The sequence below is a fragment of the Lepidochelys olivacea genome (genome assembly GCF_965140295.1).
Source record: "Lepidochelys olivacea isolate rLepOli2 genome assembly, chromosome: 7".
NCBI classification, from domain to species: domain Eukaryota; kingdom Metazoa; phylum Chordata; order Testudines; family Cheloniidae; genus Lepidochelys; species Lepidochelys olivacea.
In genome coordinates this window covers 97,027,713-97,042,202 of record NC_140417.1, presented here as the reverse complement: position 1 = coordinate 97,042,202, position 14,490 = coordinate 97,027,713, and the positions used below count along the sequence as shown (strand labels likewise).

Genomic DNA, 14,490 nt, shown 5'->3' with positions numbered 1-14,490 from the left:
CCATAAAGCACTGTTCCCTTCATTTGGCCAGTCAGCCAAATATCACTCCCCTCCACAGCATACAGGTGCAGGGCAGTCATTGGTACCCGCCACTTGTAGATATTAATATCAATATAAATTCTTTGACATTGCAGGGGCCTTTGATGCACCTTGGTCCCTCCTGTTCTCTGCCAGTGGTGCACAATAGCTTAGTCTCCTGTGGATTATAGTACTTTGGTCTAATTTCAGTTGATGGAATTAGTGCATGGGTGGCTCGGTGGTGTTGGTGACCTGTGTTATACAGGAGATCAGCCTATATGATCTGATGGTCACTTCTGGCCTCTAACTCTGATTCTATGAAAATAAAAGCCAATGCAATTAACATATTAACTAACTGATTTCTAAGTAGATCAGCTTGCTTAGATGTAGAGACTAAATTCAGCAATTAGACCTTGGGCAACTCCAATCACATTACATTACATTGCACATTACAAATGATCACAGGATATGGCCCATTACTATTAGTTGTTATTTTGCTATAGCTACTTACAAAGCTGAGGTTTACATAACAAGTGTGAGATATTTTATTGAACCTAAACTCAATTGTTCCTTGTTTACATAAAGCATCAGTTACCTTCTCCTAGGAATATGTATTGCCCACAAATATTAGTTGAAGAAAGTAGGATAACCCATTTCTAATTATAGTACATACAATATTATGTATAGTTAATAACCATCTGCTTTTGGTTTTTAAAGGATAACTGCAACTGTTGCATGTAGTATGGATTTGACCAAATACCCTATGGACAAGCAGACATGCACCTTGCAACTGGAAAGCTGTAAGAGACTTTTTTACTGCTACTTTTATATAGTTAGGACAATATTTGTGATCTATTTTAAGAGCTGCTAGATAATGTATAATGTTATGAAAGAGGGCTGGGATTTACAAAGAAGACTAGTGAGAATTGGGTGACCAACTGCTACTGAATTTCAGTGGGATTTGGGTACCTCTCAAGTTTAGGATAATTTGAAAGTCCAGCCCCAGAACACTGAAACACTACGGGCTTGTCATCACTATTGGCTAAATCAGCGCCGCTGTGATCAATGCAGTGGCGTCGATTTAGCAGGCCTGGTGAAAATGTGATAAGTTGATGGGAGAGGAAATACTTGTGGATTTTTTTTTCAGTATTTTCCCATTTTTACCACTTCATTTCTGCAGAACAGCAGCACATCCCATATTCATTTTGCAAATGATGCTATGGGTAATTTCCATCAAGCAGATGCTGTATAGTTTAATATTATGTTGCCATTTAAGGGCTTTATCCTGCAAGGCTCACTCACACAAGACTCACACTAAAGTCAGTGGAAGTGCTATGGAGGCCACAATCAGAATTACTAGTTAGCAGTGATATTTTTTCTTAAAATAAATAAATAAAAAATAAAAAGAGAGAGAGAGAGAGAGAACATATTGTTAAGTCAAAAACAGAATGATGTAATTACATCATCGACATTGCCTAATGAGTCGTTCAGCAGTTTCTGTACTTCCCTCAGGAACTTAAAATATATTTGACAAGGGGAAAAATAGAGGAGTTCCCTGTCTAATTGAAAACTCAGAGTTTTGGAATGATTCCATCTGTTATTTTAGACAACCCACAAGTATCCCCTAACTAAAGGGAAAACACGGTAATATAATCTAAACTGCTCCCATTGCACTCTTCTTTAGTTTCTCAAAAAAATAGCCAAGAACACACATTGGAGAATGAAAAGGATTATTAACAGCCTTTAGCAGTGGCAGTCACTTTTTTGTTAAGAGCACTTTAGCAATTTTTTTTTTTTTTTTTTGGTTACAGTTCAGTGGTGTTAGTTTTCCTATTGGATAAGCAACACTGACTTGCAGAAGAAGAATATTTTACTTCTCCAGATACTGTTCACTTGTAAATATGGTTGCTGGGTATTATACACATATATAACATTTACAATATAAAGCAAATATTTGAACTAAAATAAAAGGTTAGGAATTTTTTTGGTTAAACTATTATAAATATAAATACTTATATAATCATTATCTTGTAGTGTTATTTGAGTACATTGCTACAGTGGCTTATATAATGAAACACCCTACCTTCATCTGTAATGTTGCTATTTAATTATAATTATAAGAGCTGATTGAAAAATGGTAACAAAAATATCAACAAGAACTGGGTTTTTTGGTAGAAATCATAAATAATTTCAACCAGTTTTAATAATTCCACCACTAGAAATTTCACTTGTCTCCCAGAAAATCAAGTTTCGATTGACTATAAAATTATTAATTATTATTAATATTACTGCAGCACCTAGAAGCCTGAACCCCAGTTGAGACCTTGTTGTGCTACACACTGTACGGGCATATAGTAAGAGACAGACCTTGCCCCAAAGAGTTTACAGTTTCAATCTTTATCGACACTGCAAGTATCCAATCACATTACTATGTTTCCACACAGGCCGCTATCTCACTTGCAAATAGTTATTCATCTTTTAGACCCACCTTTGAACAGTTATTCCCTTTTTGAATTTGCTCTTCAACTGCTGTTCAGTGAAGGCCCTGCACTTATTCTTGAGAATCAGGGAAAAAACAGACTCTGAGGAGAAAGGAAATCTACGTATGAGATTCTGAAAACCTTTAGGCCTGGAAAAGTTCCTGCAAAGACCTACTCATGTGATTAACTTTATGCATTGTGAGTATCCCATTAACTTTTTTGGGACTACTTACAGCTCATAAAGTAAAGAACATGAGAAGTCTTTGCAGGATTGAGGCATTAGTATGGATGTAAAAGTTAGCTTCTCCCACTCAATGTTATTTAAAGAGACAAGAGGATACCCATTAAAGAAAAATAATGTGGTTTTGTTCCTATCAGTTTCAAAATTTTTGTCAAGACAAACTTCCTTTAACATGTTGTGATATACAAAACTCGTTCCCCTACCCTAAGAATAATGTTAGAGTGGGGAAACAATGTAATATTTCTATGAAAAATTTAATTTTCCTGATACTCATGAAGGCCCCCCTAAAGTTCTTCATAAATGGTAATGGATAGGATTGGTATTTTGAATATGTTTTGATACCAAAATATGCTCTAAATCAGCGAATTGCTCAAATAGAACTATTTGCCTTTCCAAAAAAATGGGGACTATTCAAGAAAATAAAAGCCTCCTTTCTGTAGTGTGCTTGCTCACACCTTTCTCAGGCTTCAAGAATTATTTTTATCCACTGCCAGTTCATAAAGTTAGATGAAACCTGGAATTATGAACATCTGCATTTTAGCAGGGATTCAAAACTATTTTGGACATCAGTCTGAATGTCACTTTGCAGTGAACTGGAATTGAGTTATTCCACAGGGCAGTAGAATGAGCAATAATGAGAATCAGTGTCTGTCAAATGCAAAAATGATTGATCTATGGAAGCAAAAATAGATATTCAAATGCTTGCTCTTAATACCTAGGTGTTCTCAATATGTTCTCAACTGGACCATATATATTAATGTATAAACTGTATAATGTATAAACTCTAATTTAATGTAAAATACCTTTCAAAGGTGTTTTATTGATGTATAAGCCATGTATTGATTAATGTATACACAGCACAATTGCCACCTGCTATGTGATACTTCTCCCACCTTGGGTGCCAATCATCTATGCCGGTTAAGGCACAACCGGTATGCCTGTAAAGAAGTCTCAGTTTTATAGCATATGTAATTTATAAACTCTGCATTTCCAAGCTCCAGCAATTTTCCCTCTTCCTGTTGGACTTGATGGGCTTTGCCTTTAGAAGTCTGATACAACTCATCCTTTCATTTATCAGTTTATACCAGCTTTTATTTTTCTACACCACCTATAGTATTTCTTTTGAGATACTCAGACCATGCACTCAGATTCAATTGTCAAATTTTGTCATAAAATTGCATTATTTATAATCCAATTTTACTTTTTTTACAAATGGCAAAGGATCATAGATAAACTTGTTCTGCACAAACTATTTATTATATTTAACAAAAACATTCACTGGTTGGTTTCTCTATAACTACAGGGGGCTATAATATCAATGATGTCCAGTTCTACTGGACCAGAGGAAATGATTCAGTTCGAGGCTTGGAGATACTCCAGTTGGCACAATATACAGTAGAAGATCATTTTACTTCAGTATCTGAAGCAGTCTATGAAACAGGTAGGAACTCCCTTTGAGAACTTTTCTCTTGAAGTTCAGAATAAGGGGATGAAAGTAGAACAGTGTGAAGGAACTAAACAATTTGCCTTTCTTTTAGTATTTGCAAAAATGAAAAATCTCATCCAATTTCATTCATGTAAGCTATATGGCTTGTATGATATTCTTTAGGGAATTTGTAGCCTCTTAGAAAATGCACTCGACTGTTCAAACGTTTACAGTTATTGGACTTCTGTGGTAATATCTTGGAAAGTTACATACAATTTGAAGAAGCTGATTTCAGGCAAAGTTCTGCTCATGCAGCTCTTAGCTGAAGCTTATGTTGTATGCTATACAGAATACATGGAGAAGAGAGAGAAGGAGGAAAAGTGTTTAATGTAACAATGAGGTTGTAAAGTGAAACATTCACATGACAGGGAATTCTAAAAGATATGCATCTAAATTTTCAAAAGTAACTAGTGATTTTAAGTGCACAACTTAAGACACCTTAAATGACCTGGCCACTGAAAATCAGATATCTTTCAGGTTTCCTTAATTGGGCAAGCGAAAAATAACTAGTCACTTCTGAAAACATAAACCAATATTTATCCCACAGTGTTAAAGACTTGTACAACTTACAAGAAATGCAGACTTTGCCACGAGGGCTTGTAAGTTAAACCACAGCTTTTTGGTTTTGGCAGTTTCAGTCAAACCTTGATAAGCAGAACCTTGAATAAGCAAAACTGTGAGTTACCTTACCTAAGATATCTAGGGTACTATAAATAATCATATTAGAAGTTCCATAGGACTTCTGCAACTTTGATTCATCATAGAACAAAGTGGTGGAAAATATTTCTTTAGCTGTGAGATTTGACTTTCTGACTGTATAAGTTATGGTGGCTGTTCTGGAGATGCTAAAGGATCTTTCAAAGGGAAGAAGAGCTATCAGACATGCTTTATCCTCCTTGAGTTATTCACTGACTCTTCTTTGTTCCTGTTTTATGGTACATATTAAATACTATTTGTCTTATGCACAACCTACCATGCCAACCATAAGGATTTTCTTTATGTAAGGACTCCTAATGCACCCATTTACATTGTAATTCGGGTCTCTGGAGCATGCTTTCCTGACCCTCAGTTTCACACAGATTGCAACTTCTTTCCTCTACTGCATTGTTGGGATTTTATTCTTGAATAACACAGCATAGAAGGAAACACTATGATCTAACCTGAAATATTAACTCAGGTTAAAGCATCAAAATCCTCTAAATGGATATAAAAATACAGATGAAACACAGAATAGCAGGCTTCATTATCACAAAGAGTCTTGCTACTTATATAACTGGCATCTGTTTCCCTTCCTCCCTTCCACAGCCCCTAGATAAACTGCAGCAGGCTCAGTCAAAGGAGAATAACCCTTTAGTGCTGTTCAGCCCAGAAAAGAAGCAGGACCTGCTCACCATTCAAAAAAAAATCTGTTTAATTCTTACCACCTTCCCATATCACATGTAGGGAGGGTCCAAACTGTAACAGAAGAGCAAAATGGATTGCATTGTTTTTCCTCAAATGGAATAAGGGCAGTTTCCCACTTAAGTGAAATGCAGCTAGAGGCACAGTCAAATGGACAGACGTGTTCTTTTCCCTTAGTATCTCTTGTGGACCCTCTCCCCCGGGTTCCAGTGCTAGCTGTAGAGAACAGACTTCGACTTTTCAAATGTGTTTCTATACTTTAACAAATATATCTTAAATTTATTAGAATTTCCCATCCCTAATTGTACTTGGGATTTTTCTGTTTAAGAACAGAGCAATATGAAGTGCTATGCAGTACATTTCTAACAGCAAAGCTTATGAAATAATACCATAACCCTCTTAATTCGCTTTTAAACCTTTATGGATATGGTAAAAAGAAAAGGAGGACTTGTGGCACCTTAGAGACTAACCAATTTATTTGAGCATGAGCTTTCGTGAGCTACAGCTCACTTCATCGGATGCATACTGTGGAAAGTGTAGAAGATCTTTTTATACACACAAAGCATGAAAAAATACCTCCCCCCACCCCACTCTCCTGCTGGTAATAGCTTATCTAAAGTGACCACTCTCCTTACAATGTGTATGATAATCGAGTTGGGCCATTTCCAACACAAATCCAGGTTTTCTTACCCCCTCCTCCCTCCCCCCCCACAAACCCACTCTCCTGCTGGTAATAGCTTATCTAAAGTGACCACTCTCCTTACAATGTGTATGATAATCAAGGTGGGCCATTTCCAGCACAAATCCAGGGTTTAACAAGAACGTCTGAGGAGGGGGCGGGGGTTATGAATATGGTGTTATATACAGAGGCTGTTCAGTTTCCCTACAATGTTTCATGGAAGCGTTGCAATATATACTCTATCCTTTATTTAAAAAATTAGAGGCAAAAAAATATTGTAGATGCATATACACAGTATTAATAAAAAGAGCACACAGAAACCAAAATTAATACTTACGTAGCTATTTACAAACATATATTTGAAAGTATCTTACAAATATTAATTGTGCCTTAAAGGCTCCTATGAGACTAGGCAAAAAGCTGTGTACAATCCTTCTTACAAATCATAGAATATCACAGTTGGAAGGGACCTCAGGAGGTCATCTAGTACAACCCCCTGCTCAAAGCAGGACCAAGTCCCAACTAAATCATCCAATGATAAGGTGAGACAGTCATTGGCAAAACCAAGATTAGAACCGTGCAGTTAAGGAGGAGATAAACCTATAAGTCTGTCACAAGAAAAGCTTTCCCCAAGAGAAAGAAAAAGGATGGCAAAATATGAAGTGTCGGAAAACAATTTGTGTATCAAGCAACAAAAGCAAATTACATAAACAAGTCAAAGAGGACGTTAATAGCATTGGAGTTTCCTTTTTGGTTTTGTTGGAGTGGAGAAAAGTTTAATTTTGGAAATAGGAATATTCTGAGCTACAGTCACTTGCTAGATTTTTGGTCAATACTTCTTAAAATCTGCAAACATGCACATGCTTACCTTGAAGGATGTGAATAGGCTCATTGAGTTCTGTGACCATCATCATGTGAGTAAAGTTAAGCATGGGTGTAAATGTTTGCCAGATCAGGCCCAAAGGGTGGATTTTTATTTCTAGCCTTTTTAACATAATTTGGTTTTATTATTCTAATTTAGATAGTACATTCTTTTAATTGACTAGAGACATCTCTTACATTCACAGAACAACAAACAAGGGCATAGAAGAGAATGCTAGTTTTATACCTACTGTACCCATATACCAGGTGTTCCTCCTCATCTAGAAAACACAAGGAATGAAATTCTGTTATGCAGAGAAAAGTAGACTAAACCAGATGTAAAATTGTTTAAAACTATAGTAGAGATAGTTGAAACTGGTGAAGAAATCCAATTCTGCTTTAAAATGTTAAGATTGGTACATCTGAATTTTCACACAAGTACCATGTTCAGCTATCATTAGCTGGCTTGGGTGGGGAGAGGGGATGTTGAGGGTTAGGATGCACAAGCACGTGTTTAATAAAATATCCACACAGATCTACATCAGTTACGGACTTCAGCCAGTTGCACCTACAGAATCAGCCCAGGACTCTGTACTTGGTCCTTCAATCCTAACATCCAATGCCCCACATATGAACAGGGTAGAAGGCAAAGCTGAGGTATTAGTGGCCACAGGGGAAGCAACAGTTATTATGTCTCTCCACTGAGTGAGCTAGATGTGTGCTCTTTCCCATTGCTCTGTGGCTGTCTCTCTTTGACTTGCCACTGAAAGAGTGGATGCTCTTGTTGCTCTATTGGATATAGAGGCCCACCCCACTGCTGTGAAGAGGATGATGTCTTTCAGCTGGCAGTATAGGTGCCTGGGGTTGCCCAGGAGGAGGAAGTCAATGTGAGAAGAGCCAGGCTCTTTTTAACCTGGACCTTAGTGTTTCCATACCATACATACCATTCTTATGATCCAGTAGACTGGCTACTAGAGAAAGAACTTTGTAAAAGGTCCATGCAGATCTCAACAACAACACAGTTAAACTAAATGTGAAAGCATGTTACAACCATACCTCAGCATAGCCAAACTACATGTGTAATGATGTGGGGGGAAAAGTCAAAGGCCTCTACTTTCCATTGTCCATCACCTTAGGGTGGCTTCAACATTGAGTGCTTGGCCTGAGACACGAAGGGCCTAACTTTACCGATGGGCTGACAACCTACAATTCCAATGGGCTTCAATAGGAAATATAGATGCTGAACACCTCTGAAAAGCAGGCCCTGCATGTCTCAGGCTGGGCAGACATCCAAAGTGAGTGGATGTGTTTGAAAATGTAGGCCACAGTGTATTCGGTATTCCTCTTAAAACAGAATTCCAAAGTAACAATGTCTACATAAACAGGAGCTGTATTTCTGTACAGTTATGTTCTTTGGTTTGGAATGAAAATCATCATTGATTCTACTTGGGGCAGAGAGGCAGTGCAAAACTTTTGGAACCATGGTCAGAGTGGCAGTGAATGGCATAGGTGGAGGGAAGTCTCTTGACTTATTACATGCCCTGCAGGGGGAAAGTACAGCAAACACACATACACTGTTCAATGAGAGGTTTGAGAGCAGATCCATGCATAATGCACATTGAAAGGACCAGAAACTCTGCATAGGAAGTACAGAGCAGTAGTTATTGCTATTCTGGACAATAGCTGGAACAACAGCCATAGAGGAGCTGCACTGCAGTCCCACAACCCAGTTGCCAGGAAGAGGAATGGAGAACCTACTCCTTCCCCAGTTTCATTTATTCAAGAAGGGTGATCTTCATCCTAAACAGTAATAGCCCATTTTGGTCACATACTGCAATTTTCTGTAATCAGCTATGTTTGAGGCACCCTGTCAAATTTTATTTAACTCTTCTCATTGTGCCCTTATTTATGCAAAAAGCAACACCTTGTAAGGCACAAGAGGAGAAGCAAGGGATGCATGGCTAAAGCTGTATTAATGCCTTTGTACAGGATGTACACCATACATCTCAACTGCCACCCAAGGGGTTAGTATAGATATTTAATGGGGGAGAGGAGATTGTGTTCTTTGTGCCTGAATGCTTTGTGGAATTGCATGGGATAACAAAAGTGCATCTTATATAAAGAGCTCTGTGTAGCACTTTATCTAGAGTAAATTTCACCAGGAAGAATACAGGAAATAGCCATGGGCCAGATTCTCCCCTCCACTTGCACTGAGCAGAAATGAGAAAGGGAACACAGAAAGCTAAAAGCAGCATCCCTGTAGCATGGTTCCCCCTACAAGCCCCTCCCACTGCCATTGATTGTTGGGGGCAGAGATGTGGGAGAAGTTGTTCTATGTGGCATGTTCTCATCAGCCAGAAGTACGCACAGTAAGGATTTCAGTCAGTTATAGACCAGAACTTTATTATACAATTGGATATACAGGATGATTATCAACTGCCAAAGATAAATGTTATAGCTTGAGAAGGAAATCTGTTTATTTAATGTTGGGTATATTTCTTATGTGGTACAGTGACATTCCATATTGATAAAACCATGGTTATGATAGTGATATCTGTTTGAAGAATCAGAATCAACGTTGGAGACTAGCGTATGGCTTTGGACTCCAACAGCCAAATTCAGAGACAAGTTATAAAATGGGGTAAGCCAGATCTCCTTACACTCAGACTTCCTTAGACTTTACACCTGCTTTACCATTGCATAGGGGAGTCTATATTGATATAGCTGATATGCCACTGAGCCAGAAAAGGCATATGCTATGTTGAGTGAGAGCCATTTTTACTTACACCTTCTGCTCCTCACTGTGTATGTTACACCTGTTTATTTTCATGTAACAATATTCTGAATGTAAGTATATGCAAGGGTATCTAACTAAGTGTAAGGAAGTCTAAGGCTATGTTTTCACTACAGAGTTAGCTTGAGTGATTCATACTTGAATTAGTCCTCTTGAGTTAGCCTGGCTTGAGTGAGAGTCACTGCAAAATAACACTTGATTTGCACAGACTGATTGCTATCAGCTGACAAATTGTGCTACCTCAAGCTTTACCTTCTGCCCCCTCTCAGGCCAGACAATTCAAGTTTATAGTACCACAACTCTCAAGTTACAGGTTTTTGGGTATGGACAGTACCTATTCGACATTGGTGAGGCCTCATCTGGAGTACTGTGTCCAGTTTTGGGCCCCATACTACAAGAAGGATGTGGATAAATTGGAAAGAGTCCAGCGAAGGGCAACAAAAATGATTAGGGGTCTGGAACACATGACTTATGAGGAGAGGCTGAGGGAACTGGGATTGTTTAGTCTGCAGAAGAGAAGAATGATGGGGGATTTGATAGCTGCTTTCAACTACCTGAGAGGTGGTTCCAGAGAGGATGGTTCTAGACTATTCTCAGTGGTAGAAGAGGACAGGACAAAGAGTAATGGTCTCAAGTTGCAGTGGGGGAGGTTTAGGTTGGATATTAGGAAAAACTTTTTCACTAGGAGGGTGGTGAAACACTGGAATGCGTTGCCTAGGGAGGTGGTGGAATCTCCTTCCTTAGAAGTTTTTAAGGTCAGGCTTGACAAAGCCCTGGCTGGGATGATTTAATTGGGGATTGGTCCTGCTTTTGAACAGGGGGTTGGACTAGATGACCTCCTGAGGTCCCTTCCAACCCTGATATTCTATTCTATTCTATTCTATGACAGAACTCAAGTTAGGGACAACACGCAAATAGCTCAAGTTATCTCTACTATGAAGACAACACCTCCACTATATCTCATATCTCATCCTTCTTTCAGTTATACACAGGAGAGCAGTTTTATTAGATTGCCTAATACTTTCCATTATAGAAGATTCTTCTGACCTTTTTTGAAAAGCTGTGTCACCTCCATTGTTTCCTTGTATGCAGCAGGTCTTTGAAATTTGGCAGGGAGAAAGCCCTCAGACTAGAAGAGTGCTTTTTCTTTGTGCCTTGCAATTCCATGCAGATTAACTGAGGGTAGGTCTACCCAGTGAGTGGCAGTGAGTCTCAGAGCCAGGGTGACAGACTCAGGCTTGTTCTGCAGCACTAAAAATAGCTGTGTAGACATGCAGCTCAGGCTGGAGCTTGGGTTCTGAAGCCCAGGGATGGGGTGGGTCTTCCGAGCCTGATCTCCAGCCTGAGCCACAGTTGTCTACCCAGCTATTTTTAGGGTCGCAGCAGAAGCCTAAGTCTGTTGACCTGGGTACTGAGGCTTGCTGTGTGGACTATTCTGAGTTATAAACTGTTAAAAAACTCTAGGGTCACAAAATAGAGCATGAGCTCCTGGTGTCCTGGAGGCGAGACCATTCAGTCTCAGCATGTAGTGCCAGTGGCCCATCACCTACACTTGAGGACAGCAGCATTCCCCTGCTGTCAGCTAATACCATTAGTTCGGTCGTTCAAGCTGTGCTGCAGTGTTGAAGTTTCAGGGGTCAAACTCTTCTGATGAATGGGTGGGAGGATTGTTACAGATGTACATAACAGAATTTGTGTTTAGCTTTTTCCTTTTAAAAAACCTAGGAAATTACATGGAAAACATTGCTTAGAGAATGTTATATAGGTTGCAAAATCAAGTTAGAAAATGCCAGATTTACAGTTGCTTGCACAACTGTAATACTTTATGTTACAGTCTGTCATTACATGATTGCACAGTGTTTTTCCCCAGCACCTTTGCCTCATTAAATGCACAACATGGATGAAGAGAGGGGAAGAATTAGCAAAGGAAACCGTAAATTTGACATTTTTAAACTTTTGAATGCTTGACTTTGGCCTGATCTACACTTGAAAATTTTACTGGAATAACTCTTTTGCTTAAGGAAGTGATTTTTTAAAGATATATAGTTATATCGGCAAAACCTCTAGTATAAATGCAGTTATATCGGTATAAAGGAGATTTATGTCAGTATAGTTTTCTTTTCCCTGTAAGAATAGCTACTACTGGGGGGGTGGAGGAGGAGAAGTGATAGCTCAGTGGTTTGAGCATTGGCCTGCTAAACCCAGGGCTGTGAGTTCAACAGCCTTTGAGGGGGCTATTTAGGGATCTGGTCCTGCTTTCAGCAGGGGATTGGACTAGATGACCTCCTGAGGTCCCTTCCAACCCTGATAGTCTATGATTCTGTATAAATCTCCTATTGTACTATATAACTGACCCCATTAAGGATGTTGAACTCTCAACTATACTGGCATAGTTAAAGCAGTACAACTTTCTAATGTAGCCAAGCCCTTTGTAACCTTAATAACTTCTTTAGACCAGTTTTTTGTATGTTTTAAAAATACTGTAAATGTTTAAATGTAAGCAGCCATATTCTAGTCTGGTAGCAATAAGACAGACCAGCGTGTGCATTTGTAGGCTGTGGTTGCACTTCACGCTGTTAAAAAGTACTCTGAACCTCATACTTCACAGTGCACCTGAGGGATGCACAAATAGCCTATTAATGCAGATATTGCTGTTGTGGCTTACAGCTAAAGTGCATCCATATTTATAAAGCACACTCATGACTCATGGCACACAATATTAGAAACAAACACGTAACTTCACTTAGTCAAACAAAATAGCTCAAGCCAACTGACCACAGTGAATACCTGAATTTCGCCCTTTCATTGATATTCTGGTAGAAGTAGTAATTACAGAGGTTGGAAAAATTGGAATTTTTAAAAGTTAAAGGTTATCATCATTTTGTAACGTTCAAAATAAAGTCTGTACTGAACATTAATTGTGGATCAAGTTATGTTAATAAAAAATCAGATTGTTTCTTTATTTTCATGCATTATAGCCTAGAGGGAACATAAGGTAAAGGCAAATTCACATCCTGAACTTTAATTGCACAGATGTACAAAAGCTCACTTAGGACTCTGGGACTATGAAGGACGAAATTCAGACTTAGCATAAGGGTGTGTAATTCCACTACTTATGCCAAGTCTGCATTTGGCTCCAAGGTTCAGATCTTTGTGCAAATCATAGAAACATAAGATTGGAAGGGACTGCAAGAGATCTTCTTGTGCAGTTCCCTGCACTCAATGCAGGACTAAGTATTATCTAGACCATCCCTGATAGGTGTTTGTCTAACCTGCTCTTAAAAATTTCCAATGATGGAGATTCCACAGCTTCCCTAGGCAATTTATTCAAGTGCTTAACCACCCTAACAGTTAGGAAGTTTTTCCTAATGCCCTTGCGGCAATTTTAGGCCATTACGTCTTGTCCTATCCTCAGAGGTTAAAGGGAACAATTTTGCTCCCACCTTGTAACAACCTTTTATATACTTCAAAACTGTTATCATGTGTCCCTACCCCCCCCCCGCCACCAGTCTTTTCCAGATTAGACAAATCCAATTTTTTCAGTGTTCCTTCATGGGTCATAATTAGGCCTCCAGTTGAGACTTAATCAGCGCAGAGTAGAGCGAAAGAATTATTTCCTGTGTCTTGCTTACAACACTTCTGCTAATACATCCCAGAATGATGTTGCTTTTTTTGCAACAGTGTTACACTGTTGACTCATATTTAGCTTGTTATCCACTGTGACCCCCAGATCCCTTTCCACAGTACTCCTTCCTAGGCATTCATTTCCCGTTTTGTATGTGTGCAACTGATTGTTCCTTCCTAAGTGGAATAGTTTGCATTTCATCATATTTACTTCAGACCATTTCTCCAGTTTGTCCTGATCATTCTGAATTTTAATCCTATCCTCCAAAGCACTTGCAACTCCTCCCATCTTGGGGGGTTTATAAGTGTACTTTATATGCCATTGTCTAAATCATTGATGAAGGCATTGACCAGAACTGGACCCTGAACTAATCCCTGTGGGACCCCACTTGATATATGCCCTTCCAGCTTGACCATGAACCACTGATAACTACTCCCTGGGAATGGTTTTCCAACTAGTAATGCACCCACCTTATAGTCGTTCCATCTCGGTTGTATTTCCCTAGTTTGTTTATGAGAAGGTCATGTGAGACAGTATCAAAAGCCTTACTAAAGTCAAGATATATCACATCTGCTCCCTGTCCCCATCCACAAGACTTGTTACTCTGTCAAAAAAAGTTATTAGGTTGGTTTGACATGATTTGTTCTTGACAAATACATGCTGTTATTTATCACCTTATTATCTTCTAGTTGTCTGGAAATGGATTGCTTAATTATTTGTTCCATTATCTTTTTGGGTACTGAAGTTCAGCTGACTGGTCTGTAATTCCCTGGGTTGTCCTTATTTCCCTTTTTATAGATGGGCACTATATTTACCCTTTTGCAGTCCCCTGGAATCTTACCCGACATCCATGACTTTTCAAAGATAATCGCTAATGACTCAGATAGCTTCTCAGTCAGCTCCTT

General features: G+C 38.8%; 1 protein-coding gene across 1 annotated transcript in view; it reads left to right on the top strand.

Annotated features, from left to right (window-relative positions):
- Positions 1–14,490, top strand: part of LOC311524122 (gamma-aminobutyric acid receptor subunit pi-like) — a 69,775-nt gene that overhangs the window by 46,356 nt on the left and 8,929 nt on the right. Inside the window, exons 6-7 of the mRNA XM_084634913.1 lie at positions 736–818; positions 4,043–4,180. Of these exons, the coding sequence (XP_084491039.1) occupies positions 736–818; positions 4,043–4,180 (221 nt within the window). The remainder of the gene's footprint in view (positions 1–735; positions 819–4,042; positions 4,181–14,490) is intronic.